The sequence below is a fragment of the Haliaeetus leucocephalus genome, unplaced genomic scaffold (assembly GCF_000737465.1).
Source record: "Haliaeetus leucocephalus isolate CR32 unplaced genomic scaffold, Haliaeetus_leucocephalus-4.0 Scaffold668, whole genome shotgun sequence".
NCBI lineage: Eukaryota > Metazoa > Chordata > Aves > Accipitriformes > Accipitridae > Haliaeetus > Haliaeetus leucocephalus.
In genome coordinates, this window is record NW_010973104.1 from 256,365 (window position 1) to 283,620 (window position 27,256).

Genomic DNA, 27,256 nt, shown 5'->3' on the forward strand with positions numbered 1-27,256 from the left:
CCCGCCGCTCTCTTCCGGCCGCGCCCTCCATGGCCGGAAGTCCTCCCGCGGCCACGTGACCCCTCGTTTTTCCCCCACGCCGGAAGTCCGCCGAGGGACCGGTGGTACGTCTTGTCTAGCGGCGGCTGGACTCTATGGTGCCTGCCACTCCTATGGGCTCTGGCCGCTATGTCTGTGGTGCAAGTGGCTAGAGCGGCTCTTCTCGCGGAGCACTGTGGGGCCGTCATGGCGGCGCTCAGGGCGCCGGTTTACGGTCGCTGAGGCAACCGCAAGCTGGTGTGGGGGCTGCGGGAGCGGGGCCGGGCCGGGGCAGCTCTCCGGCGCCTGCTCTCCTGCTGACGCCCGGCCCTGCGCGGCGATGGCCGCGGCGAGCGAGGAGTCGCTGCACCGGCTGGCGGGGACGAGCCCGGAGGCCGAGGCCGGCGGGCTGGTCCTGCGGAGGCGGAGCGCCGCCGCCGAGCAGCACGTCTTCAAGGCGCCGGCGCCGCGGGCCTCCTTGCTGGGCCTGGACGTGTTGGCGGCCCAGAAGCGGCGGGAGCGCGAGGAGGAGGCGGCCGGCGGGAAGCGGTCCCGGGTCTCCTCCTACAAGGACTGGGAAGAGGGCCGTGACGAGGCGGGCAGCCCCGAGGAGGACGAGGAGGAGGAGGCGGGGGCGGAGAGCGGCCGGCGCAGCCGGAGCGCCCGCAAGGACAGGTGGGGTCTGCGTGGGGGCTCCCGGCGGCAGCGGTGGCACCGGGCGCTTCGCAGCCCTCGGGTCCCCGCCGGGGAGGCGGGGGTGCGCACCGTCGGCGTCCGAGGGGGCTGTGACCTGTCACAGGCGGGGACAAAACCTCCAGTGCGGCAGGGAGGCCTGGATGTCTCCCAGGGGGAGGGCTGTGGGGCATCTCTGTGGATCTGAGGAGGTCTGGGAAAAGCTCTTTCGCTGGTGCCCTCCCGGAGGCGTTAGGGGTAGGCGCACTTTTAGGTGCCGTCGGGCCTGCAGACGCCAGCCGTCCTAGTTGCGAGACTGCCTGGAGGCAGTAGCCTGCTCAGAAGTGTGGGCGTCTGAGAGCATCAGCAGACTTGGTGGGCTGCTGGCAAAGGACAGAGAGTGCGCTTTTAACCATAAGCTTCTGCTGTAGTAGAGGTTAGAACTAGAACTGCGTGAGGCAGGTCGAAGGCCAGCCATTCCTCAGCACTCTTAAGCTTTTCTTCTCCCTGCTCTGCTATTGCAGGCATTACCGTTCTGTCCATGTGGAAACACCTTCCTACACAGGGGGTGTCAGCGAGGAGTTTTGGGAACGCAGCCGGCAGCGGGAAAGGGAGCGTCGGGAACATGGTGTCTTTGCTTCCTCCAAGGAGGAGAAGGAACGAAAGAAGGAACACAGTCGGGATCGGGACCACGATCGTAAACGGGACCGCGGTAACTGCTCAGAGACCTTTGTGACTCTTCCTGCTTAGGGTTTGGGCTTATCTCTCAGCCTGTTTCTAGTCCTTAGCTCACGTTTGTGGTATTTTCTGCAGCAGACTTGGGAAGCCTATTTGTGCACTGGGCACCTGATCTTACTTTCATTTTGTAGAGGAGCGGGACAGAAGTCGTCACAGCAGCAGATCAGAGAGAGATGGCTCATCGGAGCGGAGCAGCAGGAGAAGCGAACCAGAGAGCCCCAGACATCGGCCCAAAGGTAGAAATGGGACCCAGTAGAGTTCTCATGTGAGACTTCACAGGAAGGGTCTTGTTCTTTTTTGTTTGTTTGTTTCTTGCTGGTTTTGTCAGGACAAGTGTGGTAGAAAAGCCTGTATCTCTTAATGTTTGTGGTTAGGGCAAGCATAAAACTCCTAGTTTGACCTGGGTCTGGGAGCAGTCTGCCAGCTGTGTGTGTGTGAAAATCTGGCTGATTGCTGTGCAGTGGGGTCTGCTGTGGGTGCATGTGATAGAAACGTGGTCCTTTGGCGATTTTCCTTGGAACTGCTGGGTCAGCCCCCTCTCTTAGAGGGGGTACCCTCTCTCCGTCCTCCTTGCTAGAAGGTGTAAGGTGGCTCTAGGTGCCTGGGGTCACTGTGTGAACATCAGGTGTCAAACCCCATCTCTTCTGCTAGATGCAGCCACACCGTCTCGCTCCAGCTGGGAGGAAGATGATAGTGGCTACAGTAGTGCCCGCCGCTCGCAGTGGGAATCTCCCTCACCCACGCCTTCCTATCGAGACTCGGAGCGCAGCCACCGGGCATCGTCACTGCGGGACACGGACCGGAGAGACCGGGACAGGTATCAGTGCCTGGGGCTGTGGCTATGAGCTGTTGAGCTGCAGAAAGGGGAGGGTGTGTGTAAGAGTAGCGTCTGGTTGTAGGCACCAACTCCTCCCTCATGCTGTTTTTTCAGGTCTGTAAGGAGCAAGTACTCGGATAAGACACCATTGCCCACCCCGTCATACAAATATAACGAGTGGGCTGACGACCGGAGACATCTGGGGTCCACGCCGCGGCTGTCCAGAGGGAGAGGTGAGGAGCCTGGGCTGAGCTGCCTAGGCTGGGCAGCGGCGGAACCCCTTCCCCTGCACAGCACAAGGTCAGGCTCTGTGGGCTTTCCTACAGAGCAGCTGGACTGGCGCCCAGACTGACCAGCTCACCCCCTCCAGGGCGGCGTGCAGACGGGGAGGAGGGCATTGCCTTTGAGACGGAGGAGGAGCGGCAGCAGTGGGAGGACGACCAGCGGGTGAGAGCCCAAAGGCGGGCAAGGAACAGTGCGGACAGCAGGCCTAGGGCTGGGCTGGCTGGGCCATGGGGCTGCCGCTGGCCAGCGGGAGTGGTGGGGTGGGGGGCGGTGGGAGGACCCAGCCTGGGGAGCCTCTCCGCAGGCGTGTGCTGTAGGGGGCTGTCCGGTCTGGCCTGCGGGGCTGGTGGAGCTCAGGGCCACACTTCTCCCCTCCCAGCAAGCTGACCGGGACTGGTACATGATGGATGAGGGCTACGACGAGTTTCACAACCCCTTGGCCTACTCCTCTGAGGAGTATGTGAAGAAGCGGGAGCAGCACTTGCACAAGCAGAGGCAGAAGCGCATCTCAGCACAGCGGCGGCAGATCAATGAGGTAAGGGCGAGATGCAGGGTCAGCTGCTCTGAACATGTGGGTTTTGCTGCCCCTTGAGAGATCTGCTTGCTGGCAGCAAAGGCTGAGCCCTTGCTCTCGGGTGGAGAAGGACAGTCTGTGTCCCGGCCCAGACTGAACAAGGGCTCACAGGGAAACTCTTGTTAAGTTCCCCTGGAAAGTGTAGCCCTGTGTCTCCTGCGTGGGGCAGAATTCACCATCAGAGTGACTGTGGTGGATTGCACTGTCCAGGGCAGCACGAATGCAGAGAGCTATGCTCTTGCTATTCTGGGACATGAGTTACATTACAAGGGTTTTCTAATGTTGGCCCAGTGGATGCTGGGGGCTGCTGCCCTCTGCACATGAGTGGCATTATGTTCAGGCTTCCTGGCATATTCTGAGTACAGCAGGGGTCTTGCGGACAATGCGTGTCCTGTATTTCCTTGGAGACAGTCCTGTTGACCATGTGCTTCATATGGCCAGTCTGTGTTTCCCGTACCCTGCTGTTACCTCCAGTTACTGTTTCTTCCCTAGTGCTTGCTTTCAGGCTCCCCAGGCTGGAACCATCAGTTTCGTCCTATTGTCAGTGCAGGGCTCAGACCTGAGCTCAGTGTTCTGGTGTGGTCTCTCAGGCTTTCTGTGGGGCTTGTGTGTATTTTCTGATACGCTGTTTCTTGCAGGATAATGAGCGCTGGGAGACGAATCGCATGCTGACCAGTGGTGTGGTTCATCGGATTGAAGTGGACGAAGATTTTGAGGAGGATAACTCTGCTAAAGTGCATCTGTTGGTGCACAACCTGGTGCCCCCTTTCCTAGATGGAAGGATTGTCTTCACCAAGCAGGTAGAGACCGTGGCTGAAGGTGCTGGTGGCAAGGAGCCCCACAAGTCTGAGCTCTCTGTACTGAAGCGATACCTCTTTTCTCCAGCCAGAGCCAGTCATCCCTGTCAAGGATGCCACCTCAGATTTGGCCATCATAGCCCGGAAAGGCAGCCAGTTGGTGCGCAAGCACAGGGAGCAAAAGGAGCGTAAGAGGGTATGCTGTGACCTTTTGGCTTACTACCCCACTGTACGCATTATGTAGTGACTCACAGCCTTTTTTTGGACTTTGCAGAATACAGGCTTTGGCAGCAATGATGAGAAGCAGTTCATGTTTTTATGATCTGGGATATCCTGGCAGCCTAGCTCATTACATTGTCTCATAAGCAGCTGCTGTGATGTGATTTTCTCAGGCACAGCCTGGGACACGAATCACTGTGCACTTGTGCAGAGGAGTCTGATCCAAAGGACATGCGGATCATGGGAGAAGAGAGCAGGTAGAAGAATGCAAGGTAGCTTAGGGACAGTCAGCAGTCAGTATGACGGTAGGATATATCTTGTCATGTCTCAGCAGAAGAGTTGTGAGGAGGAGTATGCAGTAAGGTAGCATGTTAGTTTTGGGGGGTGTTTTCTAGGAACTTTCTCTAAAGCTTATGTGATAGCTGTGGGGAAAGCACAGATGTGTTCCTTGTAAATTGAAACTGAGCTGGATTTGAGCTACGTATACTATGAGTGGAATGGAGGTGTAAGCTAAACTGATATCAGAGGCAAGAGCACACAGGAAGGTGGGAGAGAGGCCTGTGAGCACCTGTCAAGAGCAGGAAGATTATCTCTTGTTCAGATTTGTGAAGGTTTAAGTTCAAATTTAATGGAAGGGTCAGCAGCTGGAACCACTTTCTTAAGAAGTGGTTGGTCATCCTGTGCCTGAAGTCTCTGTATCCAGACCAATGTCCAAAAGCTCTGCTCCAGTTCACTTGGAAGAGAGGGACTTGATGTGGGAATGGGGTGTGTGTTCTGCATTGTAGCTTTGGGGAATTGTGGGGCTAATATGCTTTCCTAGTCTTATGAGTAGGATTGGAGAAGAATGATTTGTCAGTGCTTGCTGTGGCAAAGTTATGCTGCTCTCTGTCCTTCCAGGCTCAGCATAAGCACTGGGAGCTGGCAGGCACAAAACTGGGAGACATTATGGGGATCAAGAAGGAGGAGGAGAAGGACGAGATGGTGACAGAAGATGGCAAAGTGGATTACAGGTAGGAGCTTGCTTTGAATTATTCCTGCTCAGCTGGTGACATGGGCTGTAGGCATAGCAAAGTGTGTGGAGAGTCAGTTTCAGAACTTCTGGTGTTTCCTTAGGACTGAGCAGAAGTTTGCTGAACACATGAAAGAAAAAAGTGAAGCCAGCAGTGAGTTTGCCAAGAAGAAATCAATCCTGGAGCAGAGACAGTATCTGCCCATCTTTGCCGTGCAACAGGAGCTGCTCTCCATCCTCAGGTATGGCTGCTAGGGAGCTGCTCATAGAGCATCCCAGGGCATTGGCCTACATGTCAGGAACCCAAGTGGGAAATTCTCCTAGATACATGGCCTGTTTGTAAGCTGTACCCTCAGGAAACAAAGCCCATTGCTTTGTGTGGTTGGTGGCAGCTCTCCTGCCTGAGTAGGGTGATGCTTGGGTGGCCAGCCAGGGCTGTGAATGCAAAAGCGTTTCTTTGTGGCGTATGAATAAATGCTTCTTCTCTTTCTTCAGAGACAACAGCATTGTGATTGTGGTGGGGGAGACGGGGAGTGGGAAGACGACTCAGCTGACGCAGTACCTCCATGAGGATGGCTACACAGACTATGGCATGATTGGCTGCACCCAGCCCCGCAGAGTGGCGGCCATGTCAGTTGCCAAGCGGGTCAGTGAAGAGATGGGAGTGCGTCTGGGAGAGGAGGTGAGTCTGGCAGTGGGTGCAGGGGTGCAGCCTGATGACAGTGAGTGCATGGGCCTGTTGGAAGACTTGCTGGTATCTCTGCCCTCCCAGGTGGGCTATGCCATCCGCTTTGAGGACTGCACGTCCGAGAACACAGTGATCAAATACATGACAGATGGGATCCTTCTTCGTGAGTCACTGCGAGAGGCTGACCTGGACAACTACAGTGCTATCATCATGGATGAGGCACATGAGCGCTCACTCAATACTGACGTGCTCTTTGGCTTGCTTCGGGAGGTATGTGTGAGCCTGGACTAGAGGACAGCAGCATAGGGCACATGAGCTGGTCTTAAAGCAGAGTATTGGTAGGGACAGCCCTTCTCTACCAGGTCTGGGAGAGGGAAGCAGAGCTGCCACATCTCTGTCTGCACTTGCTGTTCCAACATCCTGGTCCCTGGTTCTGGGGATTAAATCTCCCCTAGTGCCTGAGTGCTGCCAGAGGCTTGATGGCTAACTGTCAGAAACTCTAGGTACAAAGATCTCTGCTGGCTTAAGGCTTCCTGGACTGAGGTCAGCAGGTCTTTTTAACTGCACAGATCATATAGCACCTGTGTTCCCTAGCAGTAGTGGCCAGTGCCTCTAGAGTACAGCAGAAGCTCTGTCCTGTGCTGTTGTCTCAGTAATAATGGAAGCAGCCTGCAGCCATCCACAAACGCCCCTTCCTTATTGTTCCTTTCATCTGCTTTCTAGGTGGTGGCCCGACGCTCAGATCTGAAGCTTGTTGTCACCTCGGCCACCATGGATGCAGATAAGTTTGCCTCCTTCTTTGGGAATGTTCCTATTTTCCACATTCCTGGGCGCACTTTCCCTGTTGATATTCTTTTCAGCAAGGTATGGTCAATGTTGCAGAGGGAAGTTCTGTTCTGACAGGAGGGGGTTGTGACCTGGGTGTACTGTACTCTGTGGTGGACAGAAAGGATAGAGAAGGAGTAGCTGTGCTATGATGCAGTCTTGCGCACAGGATGGGGCAGGTGAGATCATTTGCGTCTATAGCGAGGCTGTGCCTTTCAGACCCCACAAGAGGATTATGTGGAGGCAGCAGTGAAACAAGCCCTGCAGGTCCATTTGTCTGGTGCTCCTGGAGACATCCTTGTCTTCATGCCTGGCCAGGAGGACATAGAGGTGAGCTGGAAGGGCAAGCAGTGTCCTACCCCTTTGTTGTTTTAATCTTATGTTTACACCCCTCTTCGTGTCTAGGTGACCTCAGAGCAAATTGTGGAACACCTTGAGGAGCTGGAGAAGGCGCCTGCTCTTGCTGTACTGCCTATCTATTCTCAGCTACCATCAGACTTGCAGGCCAAGATCTTCCAGAAGGTGCTGATGTGTGCTCTGTGGTAGGAGTGGGAGCAGGGGAGACTACTGAGCATGAGTGAGAGGTGCAGACACGCCTTTTGTATTGCATGTGGAGGGCAAGAGAAAGCACGTGTCCCCCTCAGCTTCCCAAGAGTCACCCCTGTCCTTCTGGGTTCTGTACTGCTGCTCTGCACTCTTGCTCAGTGGTGCAGAAGCCCTTGTCCAGGGATTTGACTGATGTGCAGTATGCTTGCAGGCTCCGGATGGGGTCAGGAAATGCATTGTTGCCACTAACATTGCAGAGACCTCGCTGACAGTGGACGGCATCATGTTTGTGATTGACTCGGGCTACTGCAAGTTGAAGGTAACCCAAGATGCCCTGTACTGTTTATGTCTGTGATCTCTGGGGTTGGGTTGAGGGAGTTCTGTGGTAGTGATCAAGCCTTCCTCTTACTTCAGTCTGTTGTTCTTGTGCCCTGCAGGTTTTCAATCCCCGTATAGGCATGGATGCGCTGCAGATCTATCCCATCAGTCAAGCCAATGCCAATCAGAGGGCAGGCCGAGCTGGCCGAACAGGCCCAGGCCACTGCTTCAGGTAGGCACGTCACTGGTGTACCTGTTCCTGTCGTACCTGCAGCTTGGTTTCAGGTTATATATATTTTTTTCTCACTGGACCTGTTCATTATCTTGAACTTCTGGGTGGATAAGGACAGTACGCAGGCCTTGAGGCCTTCTCTTTTGGACCTAGTGCCTCTGCAGGGAAAGGATATGCTCCAGTTTCTTCCCTTGCCCACCTTCACTTGTGGCTGTTCCACCCTTGATGGTGTCAGGACAACAGCCAAGCCAAAGGCAGCTCTCTCAAGGCTTTGCTTTGAGACTGGTCTGCGCCCAGGGAAGGGCTGTGCTTGAGAGGGATGTACACTGTCCTGCAGCCCAGGCACCCATATGTGCTGGGGAGGCCACACTTTGGCCAGGGTAGAGGTTCCTCCCTGGGGTCCTGCTGGCTGGCCTGGCTGAGTGCAGAGTTGCTGCCCTGTGCCACGCCTGGCTGGGTTGGGCAATGGCTGGCGAGTCAGTAAGGAACATGGTGGCCTGAACGGGAGGAGCATGGTCTTGGCATCTGTTCCCCAGGCTCTACACCCAGAGTGCCTACAAGAATGAGCTGCTGACAACCACGGTGCCCGAGATCCAGCGCACCAACCTTGCCAATGTAGTGCTTTTGCTCAAGTCCCTGGGTGTGCAGGACCTGCTGCAGTTCCACTTCATGGATCCACCCCCCGAGGACAACATGCTGAACTCCATGTACCAGCTGTGGATTCTGGGGGCCCTGGATAACACAGGTATTGGCTGCCGGGGCAAGCTGTCAGCTCATGGGACTGGGACCTGCCCAGCTGCTGATCCCTATACTGTTCCTACAGGTGGTCTGACCTCAACAGGGCGTCTCATGGTGGAGTTCCCACTGGATCCTGCACTCTCCAAAATGCTCATTGTCTCCTGTGACATGGGTTGCAGCTCTGAGATCTTGCTCATTGTCTCCATGTTGTCTGTGCCTGCCATCTTTTATCGGCCTAAGGTACCTGTTTGTTCTTTCAGCAGTTTGGGGCCTTCCCCTGCCCTTTGACTAACCTGTGTTCTTTGCTCACCCTTCAGGGCCGAGAGGAGGAGAGTGACCAAGTGCGGGAGAAATTTGCTGTTCCAGAGAGTGATCACTTGACTTATCTGAATGTTTACCTGCAGTGGAAGAACAACAGCTATTCTACACTGTGGTGCAACCAGCACTTCATCCATGCCAAGGCCATGCGGAAGGTGAGGCTGTGGCAACGAGGTTGGGGGAGGGAGCCTTATGCAGGAGAGGGATCCGACTGCCACACACCTTTGCAGGTGCGGGAGGTGCGTGCCCAGCTCAAGGACATTATGGTGCAGCAGCGGATGAGCCTAGCTTCCTGTGGTACTGACTGGGATGTTGTCAGGAAGTGCATCTGTGCTGCGTATTTCCATCAAGCTGCAAAGCTGAAGGTGAGAGGTGTCTGTGCTAGTCTGGGGGCTGAGGCCCTGTCTGGGTATAGGTGAGCTCACCTCACTTCTCTTTGCAGGGCATTGGGGAGTACGTGAACATCCGCACAGGCATGCCCTGCCACCTGCACCCCACAAGCTCTCTGTTTGGCATGGGCTACACACCAGACTACATTGTGTATCATGAGTTGGTCATGACCACCAAGGTGAGCTTGAGCTGAGGGCTAGCAAGAAGGCTGAGGATTGCTCTGAGGGAGATGGGAGGGCTTTGCTGTGATACCAGGATTTATCAGAAGGGCAGTTCTCAGCCTTTCTCATCGGTACCAACTAGGCATGTCTGTGTCAGCTGCAGAGTTCTGTTTGTCCCTTTCCCAGTATTGTTCCTGGCCTGTGTAGGACATGTTTGAACCTCTTTGTGGTCTCACCAAGTCCAGCCCATAGCAGCTTCCGAGGCTGGGAGGAATTGTCTGGAAGGGCTACGGTCCCAGCCTGAGAAGTGCCATCAGCAAGTGGGGGAGGGAGGGACCTGCCATGGCTCTGGAAATGGCCAGGCCCTGAGAGTGCCATGCTGCTACCCCAGTCTTTCCTTCTGTCCCTGCAGGAATATATGCAGTGTGTCACTGCTGTGGATGGAGAGTGGCTGGCAGAGCTGGGCCCCATGTTCTACAGTATCAAACATGCTGGCAAGTCACGCCAGGTGAGTCTCCCGTCCAGGATGAGCTGGCAGACAGCAGGCCCACTGCATGCCTATTCTAGTGCAGGGTGTGTGTGTGTCTGTGTGTGTGTGTGTGTTTTGACATGGAGGAAGCAGGCCTGTGGGCCTGCAGAGAGTCTGCTGCTGGCTAGCCCTCTGCCTGTCCCTGACCTGCTGCTGCCTTGCTCCAGGAGAACCGCCGCCGTGCCAAGGAGGAAGTGTCTGCCATGGAGGAAGAGATGGCTTTGGCTGAGGAGCAGCTGCGTGCCCGCCGGGAGGAGCAGGAGCGCCGTAACCCACTGGGCAGTGCAAGGTAGGTGCCAGCCCTGCCTGGCCATGGGTTGCCTGCATAAGAGCAGGAGTAGTGAGCTGTGTGGAGGATCCCAACTTCCCCAATAGGTGTTCTGGTGCAGGGAAAGGTTGCATATTCCACTAATCACCCTTGTCCTCTCCTGGCAGATCTACTAAAATCTACACCCCTGGGCGGAAGGAGCAGGGGGAGCCCTTGACGCCACGACGCACCCCAGCCCGCTTTGGCCTCTAAGAAGGCAGTGCCCGTTGCTCTGAGGCTTAAAGACTTCCAGGAGCAGCCGAGTCTTAGGAGACTGCCCAGCTCCTCTGATCACTGTACTCTGTGAGGTGCTCTACAGCTTGTGGCCCAGGAAGGCTTTGGTGCTTGGCACCACTTTTGCTACAGAACAGAAAGAATTTTATTTGTTTTAAAGGTTTTCAGTCTAATCCTTTCTTTGTTTTCCACTGCTTCTTGTCCTGGAGGTGAGTGTTGGGTGGAGGTAGCCCTGCAGAATCATCATGCAGGGCTGGTACTGCCAAGTTGTTGCCCTGTAGAGCCTGGGACAAGGTACAGAATTACACTGACCTAGAGGGCAAAGACAGCTTGGCCCTGGCCCAGCCCTGGCCCATACTACTGCAAAGGCAGTTCTCCCACAACCCGTGCCCTGGGCAGGCAGCCAGTGCCCAGCTGTCCCTGCACACGTAAGACCATAGGCCCAGCCGTGTTTCAGGCCAGGCTGTGCCAGGAATTCTGCTCACCTTCAGCTGCTCACACTTGTGGTGCTGCTCATGTGTTCTGACCGTGAGGTACATGTTTTCCTCCTGCATCCTGCCCAATGTGTCTTGAAGATGCCTGGAGGAAAGGCAGTGGCGATGAGGTGATGCAGTGGTGCAGAGACAATCTTGATCTGTTGGCCTTGCAGGAGCTTGGGTAGTCTAGCAGTTGTCCATCTGTCCCATACACCCCTGCCGGCAGCAGTAACTGGTGTGTGCGGAGAGCTCAGCCCCGCTTCCCATGTTCACAACTTACTCCTTTTTGCCTGTCAGCTCTGTGATCTGCTTGATTTGCCGCTGGATCTTGTGCCCTAGTTTCTCATTTGGCTGCCTGAAAATAAGGTGTGAGGTGGTGTGATGAGAAGGCAGCCACCTGCCCCTCCCTACTCTGGTAAGGCTTCTCACTCACATCTGCTCCTTGACACACTGGCTGATGTTGACCAGCACCAGCTCCCTCTCCTTGCACAGCCCGCTGCTGTCGGAGCATGCCAGAATGTGGGAAGAGCGCAGGATTTCTACCTGGAAAGAATGACCCCCCCGTCCCGTGCCATGTGTGAACCAGCATGTGACTGCTCTTCCCAGCCTCTATGAGCCCAGGACTGAAGGCAGTTGGAGAAACCAGGCTGTGCTGAGGCAGCAGCCTTGAGGCTGAGCAGAGGGTCTGGAGAGGCTGGTGCCTCGGGAGAGCTGCTCTGGAGAAGAACTGTTACCTCAGCACTACTGGCTGTGAACTTCTGTCATAACATGGTAGTTCCATGCTGAGGGGCTTCTTTCTAGCAATGGAGCAAAGAGGGCTAGTTTAAGGAGAACGAGATGTTCAGCCCTGCTGCTGCCAGACCCACAGCCTCCTCCCTTGGTGGCCTGGGATCTGCAGTATGCTGTCCCCTGTCCTGTCCTCTCCACCTCTCCCCTGCCTGTGGGCCAAGATCTGTCATTCCGTGGTGCTAGGGGCCCAGCCTGCGCTCCTGCCCTTGGGCTGTGGTGCTGCCTGTTGCTATCCTGCACCTGCTCCGTGGCCTTGCTGAGCTCTTCCTTGAGGAAAGCCAGCTCCACCTTGCAAACAACCAGCTCCTCGTCTCGCATAGCCAGAGCTTGCTCGCTGTCCTGGTGTAGCTGTTGCCACTGTTGGGCTCGGCTGCTCAGCTCCTGCAGCCTCTCCCGGAGGGAGTGGGCCTGCCGGTAGCACAAAGAGACAGTGAGAGAGCCAGGCTGAGCACAGGCTCCTGGTGCCCTGTGGGAAGGCTTGGGACACACTTACCTCCTGCTTGCTCTGCTCCTGGGCCCCCTGCAGCTTCCTCAGCTCCCATTGGAACTGCTGCCTCCCTTCCTCGTAGGCTGCAATCTTCTCCTCCTGCTCAGCATTCTCTTGCTGGGCTTGGGCTAGCTCTGCCTGCAGGGTGGCCATGTCCTGCACCTGCATGCAAAGTTGTGGGGCAGGGAGGGTGGTTGGCCAAGCTGTGGGCAGGCTGGGGCTCCCCCCAGGGGCTAGTGCTGCCCAGGAGCAGGCAAGGGCTCTCTGCAGCACTTTGCTGCTCTGGCGCTGGCTGGCTGCAACTTGGATCTGTCCTGTCCCTGCCCTCACCTGTTGCAGCAGCTCTGCCAGGTGCTTTCTGTTAGAGGCCACTTCTTGGTGCAGGTCTTGGATGGTCTCCTTGGCTCTGCTAAGCTGCTGCAGACTTTGCTGCTCACGGGCCTGGGTGGCTCTCAGCTCCTCCTGCAGCCAAGCCAGGCTGTGCTGCAGGCCCTGGCTCTGCTCCTCCTGTGCCCCCAGCTGCAGGGAAGGCAATGCGTTAGCGGGTGCCGCATCGCAGCGCTAGTGCCGCTTCCTGGCAGAGCGAGATCTGTACCCTCTCTCCTGCTGCTGATCCCAGCTCACTGCCCACTCCTGCAGCACAGGCTTTGCTGCAGGGCTTATTCTCTCTCGTCCACTCCCTCACCTGCTGCAACTCTTGCTAGAGCTTTCCCTTCCCATCCTGCTGGCAGCACAGCTCCCCTTGCAGCTCCCGTGGTGTGGTAGCCTGCTCCTGGCACTGGGCAGGCCCTGGGTTATCCATGGGGGCAGAGGAGACGGGGGCCAGGCTGACAGAGGGACCTCAGAGCAGGTCTTGCCCACGACCTACCTGCTCCCTCAGGGCTTGGAGCTGTTCCTGACTCCTCTGCAGCTTCTCTTCGGCATGGGCCGCAGCGTGCATGTGTTGCAGCGCCTGCTCGAGGGTCACCTGCTGTTTCCACTGCCACTGGCTCAGCTCTGCCTGGAGCTGTGTTGCCAGCTCCCTGGGGGCAAGGGGACAGTCTCAGCTGTCACAGCCCCAGGCTGCCCTCCCTTGATGGAGTGGGTGCAGGCAGACTCCTAATTGGGCCCTGGCTGTGCCAGCGACAGCCAGCCTCGGGACCTGCCTACCTGCTCTGTGCCTGCTCAGCTTTGCTGCTGGCTGCTTGCTTCTGCAGTGCTTGCAGCTCGGTCTCTACCTCGCAGCTGGCCTTGTGCTGCGTGCCCTTCCCCAAGCACAGGCACGGCTGCTCCTCTGTGTGCTGCGGGATGTTCACAGCTGGCAGCTGCTGTGCTGGTGCCTAGGCTGCTTGAGATGGGGGCGGGGAGGGGGGGGCAGGCTGGCATTGCCTCCCCCCACCCTGTCCCAGGGCTTCTGGGGGAAGCGGAGCAGGGCTCAGCCCTGCAGCGCAGTTTTGGGACACTTGCTCTCATGCCTTCCGTGCTCCCCTGGCTGCTTCCTCCCCAGGCAGCTGCCTCTCCACCTTGCCAGAACTGCACAGGGAAACACTGTCTGCCCTGTAACTCTGCAACTAGTGATGCCCCAAAAGCACAGGTAGCCTGTGGTGCCCACAGGGTCTTGCCATTCCCCTCCCCTTGCATCCCCTGTTGCACCAGGATGGACTGGGTGCTGCTGTAGTGCATGGACGTGCAGTAACTGATGGGGAGGCACTGCCTGCTGCCTCCTGGGCTGCTTTCCTTCCTCATCCTCCAGCTGTGTGTGCACTGACCCTTATGGGTGCCAGATGTCTCCTTGCTGCTGCTCTCTGCCATGGGGGCAAGCTCTGGCTGGGCCTGGGCTCCCCACTGGAGCCACCAAGAGCGTGGAACCCTGTGGTGCTGGCTGCAGGCTCCAGCCTCCACATGTCCCAGCCCTGTGGCCCTGGGTGCCCCCCTCCTTGCCCACCCCACTTTTCTCAGCACTACTTCACTCGGCCGCCCTCCCCAGCTGCGTGTCCTGTGCCCGGTACTGGCGCTCCTCAGCCGCCCACTTCTGCCTGAAGTGCATCATCTCTGTGTCTACCACTGTGACCTGTATGAGCAGCACAGCCATGTGCTGTCTGCCAGCTCCCGTCTGGCCCCACGCACCAGTGCTGGGGCTACTGGGCTGCCAGCACTGACCTGCTCGAGCAGCTCCATGCACTCCTCCTTCAGGATATTGCAGCTGGTGTCAGAATGGCTGTAGGCAGTGACCTCTGTCTGCACCGCCTCATCTTTCTGGTCCTGTGGAGAGGTGCATCACTGGCCTGTGGGTACCCAGCATGGTGTGGGACCCCCTGGATTGCCCTGTGCCCCTGCTGTGGAGAGGCTGGGGCTGGAGAAGCAACTAGTTTGGGACAACCCGCGGGCGAAGGGCTGCTGGGGAGGACCTGTGGCAGAGGGATGTGGCCTGCACCATGTGGGAAGCAGGATGGCTGCTGGCTCCTGGCCCGCTTATCCCTGTGCATCCCCCATAGTGCCCTCCCTGTTGCAGCAGTGTCTGCTGGACAGCAGTGTCTGCTGGCTGGGGGGCAGGGGAGGTATGGCCAAGGGAGGGGGATTCATGCAGCCAGGCCTGTGGCCATTTTGCCCAGCAGTGGTACCTTGCCCATCACTGCCTGGTACTGCTGCATCAGAAAGACCAACTCCTGGTGCTTCTGCTCCACTGCACGCTCCCGCTGCAGCAGCTGGACCAGCCGCTTGTGGTTTGTGCCCCTGCAGAAGTCCAGGTCCAGCTGCAGCGCCTGTATCGAGGCCAGCACCTGCGCTGGCTCCAGCTCCTGCTGCTGCGTGTCCTGGCATGCTTGGGGCTCCCTTTGCCATGGCTCCAGCACTGATGCGTGCCTTTGGCCCTAGGACATAGCATAAGCAGCATCTGTCTGGCTCACTGCTGTGGCCAGCCCATCTTGCAGCTCCTGCCAGGCACTGGAGCTGGACTACAATGCTGGCAGTCCAGGTTTTTTTGGTCAGAGAGCAGCAATGGAGTGTGTTGAGAACTGGTGGGTGCAGACCTCTCCCCCCCTGAGGCAGCACCCCCCTGTGTGTGTGTTCTGACAGTTCCCCTGGGCTCAAGAACAGCCAAGCCCACAAAGCTGCTGGCACTTGGCACTGCAGTGATGCCAGCGTGAGCTGTGGCTGCTGTGGGAAAAGGTGGCAGTGGGAGCAGTGCAGCCGCAGCAGGACTGGATGCCCCTGAGCCCTTTTGTGCTTTCCCCAGACCTGGAGGCCGAGCTGTCTGGTGGCACAGGCGAGGGCTGGCCAGGGCCTCCTATACCACCCGGCCACCAGCCTGCGGCTATGTGACCAGTGCCTGGGGTGGCAGTGGGGTTGGCACTGCTCACCTGGAGCTGCCAGGTCTCTGTCTCCTGCTGAAGCTGGTGGATGGAGCTGCTCAGCTCTGATGTTGTCTCCTCCGCTCCTGGCAGCCCTCCACAGGGACCCTCAGGCTGGCCCAGAGGTGCAGGAACCGCCCTGGACGTGCCACATTCTGGCCACTCTCTCGCTGCTGGAGGGACCACAACATGGGACAGGCCCTTCCCACTGGCCCCAGACAACCCTTGGTCCCAGGGAAGGGGCAGCCAGCAATGTCACCCAGCCCTGCCTGGGGCAGCCCCACCATCCTGTGGCATTGGCACTGCAACTCCCCATCTCAGGAGCACCCTGTGCCAGCAGGAGATGCCGAGCCTGGGGCTCCTACGAGAGCATGGCAGAGCTGCGTGAGGGCCCGTGGCCATCCCCTCCAGCAGCACCTGCCCCCTCTCTGCAGAGCACAGCCCCACCGCTGCCTGCAGCCCTCACCACAGCCTTCATGTGGCATGTTCCTCCTCGACCGCACTCTGTCCCTGGCATGTCATGACACTCTGCCCTCCCTGCAGCCTGTGCCCTGGCCCGGTTCTGGGGACAATGCCCAGAACTAGAACCTGGTGACCTCGTGCACCAGGGAACTCCTCCTGGTGCTGGTGCATCCGGCAAGCCCTGTCCTGCCCCACTGCCATACATGGTGATCCTTGCGGCATCCTCGCGCCATGGCTGAGCCTCACCAGCCTCACACTGCCCTTGCACCCCCTTGTCTCTGAGCTATCCCCCCCCTTGCACCATCCTTGTGCCATGCTTTGGCCCCAGGACACGCTGCAGGCCTGCAGCCAGAGGCAGGTGCCAGTGGGGACGGCAGCAGTGCCACGTTCGGTGTTGTGCCCTGGGGACAGCTGGGCACCAGTGCCTCCCACTGTGCTGGCCTGCGGCTCCCTGAGCTGCCCCCCAGAGCTGCAATGAGCTCTTGGAGGAGCTATTGACCACATCGACTGAGGCTACTGCTTCGTGTTTCTCCCTGTCCAAAAGGGTAAAAATAACAGGAACAAGTTGTCGGAAATGAAATTTCAATTTCTCCACGCCCTTCCCTGTCCATGCGGCTTCCCAGCACAGATCAATAGTGTTTAGACAGCCAAGGCGATTTTTTTTCCACTCTTAAAGCACCAGATCAATAGTGGAAAAAAAACCAAACTCAAACCCAAAACAAACCCTCTGCCCGTGTGTGTGCGCTACAGTAAATGTGAACAAACCAGGCCCAGGGCCGCCCAAGCAGTGTGACAGCAGCGGCTGGGGGTGGGTGGCTGTGCAGCGTGGCCCCTCTGCTCTGCACACCACGCATGGGGCACTGCTGGCGAGACCCCCCGCAGGGGCACATCCTGGCAGGGCTGCAGGCCACCAGCCCCAGGGGAGGCCGAGTGTGCCCCAGAAGCTTCTTGGGACAAGTGCAGCACCCATGGGCGAGGAGAGACTCTGAGGATGGAGATGAGCCTGGCTGTCAGCCTGGCTGCTGCTGGGGGAGTCGATAGAAACAACACTGCATCAGTGCGACACTGATCTGCTGGGGAGAGGGCAAGCAGCTTCTGCAAAGGGAAATCCTGCTGTGCAACCCTGCAGGAAACCTTCACCCAGGGCTTTCAGGAAAACAATCGGTCGATGCACAGGGGAGGGACTGGCGCTGGCAGGAGGAATCAGTGTCCAGTCTTGGCAGGCAGTGACCTCCAGCCAGTTCCGGGGGCACAGGAGACCTGTCCCATCCCGTCTGGTCGCAGGTCACCCGGTAGCGGGTGGGAGGCATGGATGCAGTTTGCCGAGTTGCCAAAGGACCATGTAAGACGGTGACCAGAGCGAGAAGCAGTGCTAGTTCTGTGTAGATACGTGTGCAGATGTATGAAAACCAGTCCACAGAGGCAAAATGCTGCTGCAGATGGGATCGCTGTCTGGTCAAATGGGGTCTGCGGTGCCTCAGCTGGGGGGCCACTGGGTGAGCCTTGCACCCCAGGCCAGCGTGCTCACTGAGATGGGGGGGAGTGGATGGGGCTGCCCCACCATGGCTCAGCAGCTCTGGGCAGCAGGTGGCTGGTCTGCCCTCCCTGCCTGGGGCCGCACTGCAGCAGCCCGGGTGCCCCGGGGTAGCAGAGCAGCTCACTGGGTGCCAGCGCTGCCCTGAGCGCGGCTGCCCAGCGATGCTCTGGGCACACGCCTGCCGCTGGCCCTGGCTGCCTGTGCCACAGGGTTCCCTGTGCCACAGGGTTCCCTGTGCTGTCGCCTTCGCTGATGCTCAGTGCAGTTTCACAGGTAAGTATTTTAACTGGAAATTTCCAAGGCCAAGCTGGGCCCAGAAGGTGAACACAGATGTACCATAATAGAAATCATCAGTTGCCATGACGACCTGCTCCACCAGCGGGTCGCAGCCACAGGCAGTGGGAGAGGGCGCAGCACCAACAGTCCTGCGAGCAGGGCCACTTAACCCCCACTGTGCAGAACACAATTGAATTTAGCCCTAATTTCTGCCAGTGCAAGGGAACAAAATTTCCCTGCAGATTTCAATCTTGTTCAGGCAGTGGCAGCCAGGGCACGGAGCCTCCACGGCTGCCATCCTCTGCCTTGGTGCTCCATCAGGGCCTTACTGCTGCTTTAATTAAAGCTGGTTGCCCTCCCCGGGCAGCACCCTGCACATAGCACATAGGCTGGGACTGAGCCCAGAGCAGCCCGCGCCGCTCTGCATGGCGCAGCTCTGCCCAGCACACGGTGGCACAGCTCGGCACGGCTTGGCATCATTCTGCTGTCCCGCAGCAGTACGCGCCCAGATCTGCAGCCTGCAGCACCACGGCTCGCTTGCAGCCACTGCTTACGTGGGCCTTTGCCACCTTGTTTACCCTCCTTACTGCATGCAGCAGCCCTGGCTGTGCTGCCAGGCTATGCCCGCTGCCAAGCTGGTTATTGCATGTGCTGCGATGGTCCGCACTGCTGTGCCACGCGTGCTGCACTGTGCTGAGCTGTACCATGCCATGCTGTGCTGCATCCTGCCACGCATCCTGAGCTGTGCCATGCTGTGCCATGTTACGTTGTGCAAAATGCAACGCAGTGCTGCATTGTGCCATGCATGCCACACCGTACTGAGCTGTGCTGCACTGCCTGGACCCAGCCACCCACTCCTGGAGTGCGGGAGCTGTGGTGGGGCTGTGCCTTGGGCTGGGGCTTCCAGAGGTGCCCGTTGGCTCCCAGTCCCTGGGCATGTCTGACCCACTGCCATACCTGTCCTCTCCTCCAGCTGACGTGCTGCCGATCCTGCTGCTGCGGGGCTGCAGGCAGCGCCGACCTTGACAGGGCTCAACCCTGCTCCAGCTCCTTGTGAGCCTGTGGGGCAGCCCCACAGCCCTGGCCCACAGCCGCCCGCCCGTGCTCGCCTGGTGCTGGGAGGATGGGGGGGCCAAACTGGACCCTCTGCCGGGTGAGCCGGCACCACGCAGTGCTGGGGGTGCGAGTTGTCTCACTTTAATTACTGCCGTAATGTTATTCTTTTCAGTGCCACGTTAATTGAAATTAAACAGCTGCCACGTTCTGGCTGGGACAAAAGTGAATCCTTTTTCATTCCCCTCCGGTTTAATGAAGACTGACGTGCTGAGAGAAAACAAAGGCGATCCAGCTGCTGCCTCTCGCCGGCACACGCACCAGCAATTACCGGGGTCCCGGTGAGCCAGCAGAGACACCCTGGAGCATCCTGCAGCCCCGGCAGCCCAGCCCCTGTGCCCAAAGGGTCTGGCTGGGGGGACACAGGGGACGGGGCGCGCGTGTCACGGGGGATGCCGGCATGGGGGTGTCAGGGAGAACTGCGGCATGCCCAGGCACTGAGCCCAGGCTTTGATCCCGTCTGTTAAGAAGCGTCCGGCCACCAGCCCTGCCCCAGCGCTGCTCCTTGGCCCACCCACGCCATCGGGGTCGTCCTGTCCTTGAGGGCTTGGCCGGCCTTGGCCTCCAGACATTCAAAGTCACCAACCGGCCCATGCAGCCTGAAAGCCTGAGCTGAGACAGCAGTATTAGCTGAGGAGTGTCTCCCTCTCCAGCCTTAAGCTTTTTTGTTTTAGGACGAGGAGCTTGCTTGTGATGCCATTCGTACTTTAAAATATGCAAAATGAGGCACCGGTACAAACCTCATTAACACCCGCCTCCAACATCATTAAGATGTTTCCAAGAAAATTAATTGAGAGACTCATTAAAAATAAATTAAGAAAAATGTGTTGCAGAGCGCCTGCTCTGAGCTCGTAAATCACGGCTCAAAGCTCCAGGCCGCTGCACAGGCAATTAACGCCAGCCAATTTGTTTTATCCTGACTGCGAAAATTAGAAAGCAGACATGGAGATTAGATTAGGGATGTCTGTCAAGTGGAACTTGGAGTGAATATTTTAGGATACAAAATGGAAATCAGGAAAACAAAGCTGGGACTTCATTCGGAGGAGCTGACAGGCAGAGGTGGGGAGGAAGGAGAGAGATTTAGATGTTTTCTGTTCCAAGGAGTGGCACCATGTCTGTATTTAGATATACACCCATCTCACTCTCCCACTACCAGACAGCTCTCCATTTTCATCTGCACATCACCAGTCCTCTGTGGCTGCGTGCACAGATACCGACTGCCCCTTTCGGGAAGCGTGAGCTCATATTGAGAGCGCGCTTTGAAGTTGCTGTGTATTACACAGCCTGAACCAACATGTCGCCTATGTATACCCTGATTACACACTTGGATTAGCAAACACAGTACAACTGGGTGAGACCACTGCTTGGGACTTAGTCAGCTTTGTGCCATTAGTACTCCTTTGTCCATCACTAGCACCTTCCATCAGAGGATCTCAAACCACTTTATATTCATGAACTGAACAGCAGAGCCCTTCTGCAAAATGAGCAAGTGTTATTATCCCCATTTTGCACAGGGAAGCTGAAGCAGAGATAAGTTAAGGTCTTGCCTGTAACTATGTGAATGCATAAATAGCTCATGCAGCAGCAGACATTGTATTTGCACATACCAGCAGTGTGTCCAACACCCCAATGGCTATTTGTGCAGCCAAACGTCCAGCCATGCCTGTGGCAGAATCAGCCATGGTGCACACGAGGGGGCATTTTGCAAACATCCATGCAGACAGCTAACAAAAATGCAGGTCACAGTGTCCTGCCTGTGATCAGCTGCATAACAGGAACAGATCTGGAGTGACCCGGCAACGTGGCCCTGGAGCAAACGCTGCCTCTTCCCCCTCACATGGACCCGATGCCCGGGAGCCGACGAGCAGCTCTCTGCTGGCTGAGGGGGCTGTGTGTGGTGCTGCCTGATCTTCTGCTTCTCAGATTCAACAGACGCTGGCCTCTTCCGTAGCTGAATATTATTTCCCAGCAGCCATCCTAAATGGCCAGTTTTTAGAAAGCAATGATCATGCTTTTGCACACAGAAAACAGGAAAATCCTGCCCTGGACAGGGCAGACTTTAAATCCTTGTTTTCTTTGCTTTCTTATCTCACATTGACTAGACATGCCTGGTGCTCATGTCCTGAGGTCCAACTCCATAATACACCTGATGGTTTTGGGTGGTATTTTAAAAGGAGAACTCTCCAAGTATGTAAACTCTTCAATAGCTCAGAAATCTCCAGCATTTTAACCTGCCTTTCTCTGACAGCCCTTTCTTCACTGTCCCCTCCATGGAATGGCGGGAATGCTGCCTTTGTGCAGCCACTACATGTCAGTTCAGTTAAATTTCAGTATTTAATGTGTATGCTAATAATATACACCTCCTCTGTATCCTGTCTGGTTTTGACCAGATACATCTACTGGCACCAGTGTGAGTCAAGCCTACTGATGGAAAGTTTTTTTTTGTTTTTTTTTTTTTTGCCAGTGCAGTATTTCTACTGGAAGCACCTTTTAACATAAGGAACTTCTGCTTTCCCACCGAATGTGAGCCTACGCGTTTGTGCACATACTTTCCCCCACCCCACCCCAAACGCTGCCTCACTCTCTCCTTGTGGGTTCCTGGACTGCATGGCCTCTGAACCAGTGCCCAATATACTGCAATTGAGCAACTGGAAAGGAAGAATCAGTCTGGAGTAAAACCCAGATGGGATCACTTTAACATGAGCAAGATCTTGGAGCATGCAAAGAAGCACAGAGGATGGTGAACTCCTCTAGCAACTGCGAGGCACCTACGTCAGAGCAGATAGTAGTATTTTTACCTAACAAATGGAGGAAAACAAAGAAATGACTGATCAAATCAATGAGAAATTCATGCACACAGGGACAGGGGGACAGCAGAGGAGGCAGCCCACCGCTACAGAAACTCTGGATGCTGTGGTATGCCAGGTGCAGGCAGATGACATGAGGTCACTGCAAAACGTAAAATCTGGCTTTCAGGAGCAAAGCACGGACACTGCTCTAGCAGTGCAAAGACCTGTCCTGGGAGCACAGGCTTGGTCTTGGAGATTAATCAGCAGCTTGTGGGTGCTCAGTGGAAGCTGCGGGCTAATGAGTCAACGCGATTGCTGAGTTAGCGACAGGCACATCTCAACAAGGAGCTGTGGTCTCTTGGTGGTGGTGGGAGCTGGCGTGCTCCTGGTGCTGACGGTGCAGGGGGATGCTGGAGCTCTGGGAAGGGCTCCAAGAGGAGCCACAGGCACTGCCCCAGCCTGCAACACTCAAGTGATGGTGCATGTGGGGTTTAGTGGAGAGGAGAGTGAGGGGTAATTTGCTCACACATCTGTATGTAAGTGGTTTTGTGGAGAATGGAGTCGATAAGAGAAGGCTCTTAGATCTAGCAGGCAAAAGCACATCTCAATCTGATGACTGTAAGATGAAACAAGCCAAACTTAAACTGGAAATAAAGCATATGCATTAATAGTTAACTCTTGGCAGAGTAAACTGAAAGCTGCAGGAGATGTGCCATCAGTGGACTTCTAAATCGAAGTTTGGACAAAGTTTGTTTCTCTGTTCAACCAGTTACTGATTCCAAAGCCGACATTAATTCTGGTGGTCCTGGGATGGGGTGGGAGACACCGTGCTGGGTTTTCACTGCCCCTTTGGTGCCGAGCCAAACACACCCATCCCTGGGCTTGTCTGGGGGGGTATTGCTGGGCTTGTGCTTAAAGGGGTGATCCAGGCTCTGGGTAAGCTACTGCAGAACTACTGAAAGAGGTCTTGGGCTGAAAGCTTTATTCAGGTTTTTAGTCCTGCTCAGAGGGGCTATTCCTGTGCAGCAGGTGAGCTGAGGTTACGTGCGCATCAGTGTTTGCAGGCTGAGGGGACCATGGGCATGATCATGTCATACTCAGGCTGAAGTCCTTCTACAACACTTCTGTTTTGCAGCTAAAAATTTCCATGTTGAGCCTTTGTGTAAAGATGCATTTAATTCAAATGTTTGATTAGCCTCCTTTCAACTATTTCTGAGTTATGGAATGAGTGGAAAAATACTTGCATATAAAAAATTGCTAGTGTTAAAAATAATTCTAACCACAGGAAAAATAGCTACATTTTTTTAGCTTAACCAGACTTCATCCTCATGTGGCCTAACTCCTTCCCAAGAAACAAACACTTCCAACTACACCAAAAATGCTTTTGAGCATGCTCAGATGGTATATGCTGAGCCTATGGGGGGGGGGGGGGAAGGAAGGGGAAAAAAAAAAAAAAAAAAAAAGAGAAAAAAAAAAGGGAACCCCAGTTTAATCCCACTGTCTCCCTCAACCTGACCATGGAGAGATCTGTGGATGTAATTTGTACAACAGCACTGAAAAAGGAATCTTAAAATAACCAGGACCCCACCTCCCCATATACACCACAGAAATCAAGCACGTGCCTAAGACCTGATAAAGGAGAGAATGACAGCTTATAGTAACACCTGACATCCCACAATTTAGAGGCTTTATGCTTTTTTATTGTTCTGCAATTTTTTAGCTGTACTTTGTGTGTATGCTTGTTTACGAAGACCAGAGATCGTATGAAAGATGCCTCTGCCCGGGATGCACGTGCCCTCCCACCCATTAGACACGCGGTGCAGGAGGACACAAGCTCTGTCTCAGGGGGCAGCCAGAGCACCCATCCGCTGAGGCTGCCCCAGCAGATGCGTCCTGGTCTGCTGGGACCAGGGTGGGTGGACTGCCGCAGAGGGGCCATGGCGGGGACAACTGTGTGCTGCGGTGGTCCACGTGGAGATGATGACTCACCCAGGAAAGCTTCCCAGGTTATTTGTGGTTTTAGAACTCAGCCCAAGCATGACTGGAGGCAAGGGAGAAGGAAATCGGGGCCGCTGGGGAATAGCTGGATTTCTCCAGCAGGATTTAATGAGGAATGTGTTTAGTGTCTGATCGGAAGATAGGAGACAACCAACTTGCATCTAGAGCTAGGGAGCTCTTCCACCTCGTGGGATAGACACAATGTGAGAAACCACACTTAAAAGAAGTACAAATGTCTCCATGGCCATCCACTGATGCCGGCTCCAGGACAGTAGGACTGTCTGTGCAATGTCCAAAAAAACAAGTGCCCCAGAACTTATTTGGGGAAGGGTTAGTCCAGAGCTCCTTGAAGAGCTGTGGAGGGCTGCACCACTTGAGGATTGGTGATTGACAAATTTAACAAAGGTGACATGCAGCAGCCTTGCCGAGCTCCCTGCATGGAGCGCTGTTGCATCGTGCTGCAGTGTGCCAGCTCCCAGCTGAACGATTCCTGATAGCCCAAGCAGGCATTTTGAGCGAGCCAGACAGGCAACTGCCAAAATGCAGTAAGAGGATGACAAGAAAGAAGAAGCTGCAGAAGGGTGGGAGGCTGAAAAGGGCTGGGAGGCAGAAAAAAGGCTCGGAAGCTGACAAGAAATTAAAGGCCAAAAAGAGGTGGAGGCTGATAAAAGGTGGGAGGACCAAAAAGGGGTAAGAAGTTAAAATGAAAGAAGAGGCCAAGAAAGGGTGGGAGAACAAAAACAAAGTGGGAGGCTGAGAAGGGCAGAGAGGCCAACAAGAAAGTAGAGGCCAAAAAGGAGTAGAAGTGGAAAAACCAATAGAGGCTAAAAACGAGTGGAACACTGACGGAGGGATGGGAAGCCATCAACAAAGTAGAGGATGAAAAGCGATGGGAGGCCAAATAAGGTTGGCAGGTGGAAAAGGACTGAGAGGCCAAAGGGTGAGAGGCCAAAAAAGAGTAGGAGGCCAAAAAAAGGATGAAAGGCCAAAAAGGTGTTGTATGCCAACAAGAAATTAAGAGGCCAAAAAGGGGTGGAGGCTGAAAAAAGCTGTGAGCCTGAAAAGAGATGGGAGGCCAAAATGGTGTGGGAGGGTGACAAGAAAGCAGAGGATAAAAAGGATGACAAAAAGGACAAGAAAGTAGATGCCCTTTTTGGACATCTAACCCTTTTCGGGCTGCCACCTCTGTACAGCATCCCACCCCTTATCGGCCTCCACACTTGTTCAGCCTGCCACCCATTTCCAGCCTCTCCTTTCTCCACAGCCTCCCACCCCTTTTTGACCTCTACTTTCCTCTTGGCCTCCCACCCCTTTTTGGCCTCCCACCCATGTTTGGCCTCCCACCCCTTATTGGCCTCTACTTTCTTGTTGGCCTCCCACCCCTTTTCGGCCTCCCACCCATTTCCGGCCTCTACTTTCTGCTCGTTCTCCCACCACTTTTTGGCTTCCCACCTGTCTTTGGCCTCTACTTTCTTGTTGACCTCCCATTTCTTTTTGGCTTCCCAGGCTTGTTTGGTCTCCAACCCCTTTTCAGTATGCCACTCCATTTTGGCCTCCAAGCCCTTTTCAGCATCTACTTTGTTCTTGGTCTCCCACCCCTTTCTGGCCTCCCATCCATGTTTGGCCTCCCACCCCTTTTCGGCCTCCCACCCACGTTTGGCCTCTCACCCCCTTTCGGCATTTATTTTCTTCTCCCCCTCCCGACCTCCCATTTCTTTTTGGCTTCCCAGGCTTGTTTGGTCTCCAACCCCTTTTTGGCTTCACACCCTTCTTCAGCCTCCCACCCCATTTTGGCCTCCCACCCATTTCCGGCCTTTAATTTTTCCTTGGCCTCCCACCCCTTTTCAGCCTCCCACCCATGTTTGGCCTCCCACCCCTTTTTGGCCTCTACTTTCTTGTTGGCCTCCCACCCCTTTTCGGCCTCCCACCCATTTCCGGCCTCTACTTTCTGCTCGTTCTCCCACCACTTTTTGGCTTCCCACCTGTCTTTGGCCTCTACTTTCTTGTTGACCTCCCATTTCTTTTTGGCTTCCCAGGCTTGTTTGGTCTCCAACCCCTTTTCAGTATGCCACTCCATTTTGGCCTCCAAGCCCTTTTCAGCATCTACTTTGTTCTTGGTCTCCCACCCCTTTCTGGCCTCCCATCCATGTTTGGCCTCCCATCCATTTTCAGCCTCTACTTTCTTGTTGGCATCCCACCCCTCTTCGGCATCTACTTTCATTATCAGCCTCCCACCCCTTTTTGGCTTCACACCCTTCTTCAGCCTCCCACCCCATTTTGGCCTCCCACCCATTTCCGGCCTTTAATTTTTCCTTGGCCTCCCACCCCTTTTCAGCCTGCCACCCCATTTTGGCCTTCTACCTCTTTTCAGCCTCTACTTTCTTGTTAGCCTCCCACCCCTTTTTGGCCTCCCACCCCTTTTTGGCCTCTACTCTGTTGTTGGTCTCCCACCCATGTTTGGCCTCTATTTTCTTGTTGGCCTCCCACTTCTTTTTGGCATCCCACACTTTCCCAGCCTCTACTTTTCTGTTGGTCTCCCACCCTTGTTCGGCCTCCCACCTCTGTTCAGCCTCCCACTCCTTTTCGGCCTCTACTGTCTTGTTGGCCTCCTACCCCTGTTTGGCCTCCCACCCAAGGCTGGAGGCCTGGTGGATACTGAAGGTGGGGAAGCCTGGAGTACAGTTAGATGCTGAAAAAGAGTGAGTGGAGACCGAAAGAGAGTGGGAGGAAGACAAGGGGCAGCTGGAGGCCGAAAAGAACATGGAAGGTGAAAAATAAAGTGGAGGCCAAGCTTAAAATAGATGGGGAGGCTGATTAAAGAGGAGGAGACCGATAAAAGAGGGGGGATGCCAGGGAGGGGACGCTGGTGGGGAAAAAGGAGGATGTTGGGGAAAGGGGCCACTGAGAACTGAGTGAGAGGACAGAAGGCAAGAGGAGGCTGAAAAAGAATTGGAGGCAAAAAAAAAAGTAGAGACTGAAAACCAGCAGGAGGCCAGAGGCAAGGAGGAAGCCAGAGGCAAGAAGACCAGTAGGTACAGGGTGGCCAGAAGGCAGCGGGAGGTTGAAAAGAAAGTGGGGCCAGAGAGCAGATGGGGTCAAAAAAGAGGGGATCCAAAGGGGTGGGTGGCAGAGTGGGCCACAATCGGTGAGGCTGAGAAAGGGTGGCGAGGCCAGAAAAAGTGGGCAAGGGGAGGCTTAAAAAGTGTGGACATCAGTGTGCAGGAGGAGGCCAAAAAAAGGCCGGCGGTAAGGCCAGAGGGAGGCTTAAAAAAGGGCAGAGGATGAAATGGGGGGGTGGGGGGCAAAAGGAAGCAGCAATCCATAAAAAGGGTTCGAGGCCAAACAGCAGCCTAAAAAAAGTGCACGAGGGGGATACCAAAGGGGAAGGGGCGGCTGGAGGGGATGTGAGGCTGAAAAGGCAGAGGAGGCCCGAAGGGGATGGGGGAGACTGGGAAGGAGTGGGGGGGCCCGAGCAGCCCAAGCACGGCAGAAGGGGACCAGGTGCCTAGCCGAAAGCCCGGAGGGGTCCGAGAGGCAGGGGGAGGCCAAAAAGGGAGGCGAGGGTCCGGAGCGGGGAGGCTGGAC

The 27,256-nt window shown here is 55.8% G+C and overlaps 2 protein-coding genes across 2 annotated transcripts in view; one reads left to right on the forward strand and one right to left on the reverse strand.

Annotated features, from left to right (window-relative positions):
* Positions 1-358: 358 nt before the first annotated feature.
* DHX38 (DEAH (Asp-Glu-Ala-His) box polypeptide 38) lies at positions 359-10,594 on the forward strand. The gene is made up of 26 exons (XM_010579522.1): positions 359-693; positions 1,215-1,402; positions 1,560-1,664; positions 2,080-2,245; positions 2,360-2,478; positions 2,616-2,692; positions 2,910-3,065; positions 3,743-3,904; positions 3,990-4,097; positions 5,018-5,130; positions 5,234-5,371; positions 5,625-5,811; positions 5,902-6,087; positions 6,541-6,681; positions 6,862-6,972; positions 7,048-7,164; positions 7,400-7,507; positions 7,626-7,738; positions 8,275-8,483; positions 8,562-8,716; positions 8,794-8,949; positions 9,025-9,159; positions 9,237-9,362; positions 9,758-9,853; positions 10,042-10,163; positions 10,310-10,594. The coding sequence occupies exons 1-26, from the start codon at positions 359-361 to the stop codon at positions 10,392-10,394; spliced, it is 3,714 nt and encodes a 1,237-aa protein (XP_010577824.1). The 3' UTR covers positions 10,395-10,594.
* Positions 10,595-11,167: 573 nt separating this feature from the next.
* ZFHX3 (zinc finger homeobox 3) overlaps positions 11,168-27,256 on the reverse strand; it is a 279,307-nt gene continuing 263,218 nt past the window's right edge. The window contains exons 12-19 of the mRNA XM_010579685.1: positions 14,768-15,016; positions 14,307-14,408; positions 14,117-14,217; positions 13,036-13,189; positions 12,174-12,329; positions 11,921-12,088; positions 11,325-11,434; positions 11,168-11,246 (exon numbers count right to left, since the gene is read on the reverse strand). Coding sequence (XP_010577987.1) covers positions 11,168-11,246; positions 11,325-11,434; positions 11,921-12,088; positions 12,174-12,329; positions 13,036-13,189; positions 14,117-14,217; positions 14,307-14,408; positions 14,768-15,016 — 1,119 coding nt within the window. The remainder of the gene's footprint in view (positions 11,247-11,324; positions 11,435-11,920; positions 12,089-12,173; positions 12,330-13,035; positions 13,190-14,116; positions 14,218-14,306; positions 14,409-14,767; positions 15,017-27,256) is intronic.

Coding starts and splice junctions, on each gene's coding strand:
- DHX38 (XM_010579522.1), top strand. CDS start 359: ATGGCCGCGGCGAGCGAGGAGTCGCTGCACCGGCTGGCGGGGACGAGC. Junction 5,372..5,624: donor GAGCTGCTCTCCATCCTCAG/GTATGGCTGCTA, acceptor CTCTTTCTTCAG/AGACAACAGCATTGTGATTG. Junction 10,164..10,309: donor AACCCACTGGGCAGTGCAAG/GTAGGTGCCAGC, acceptor CTCTCCTGGCAG/ATCTACTAAAATCTACACCC.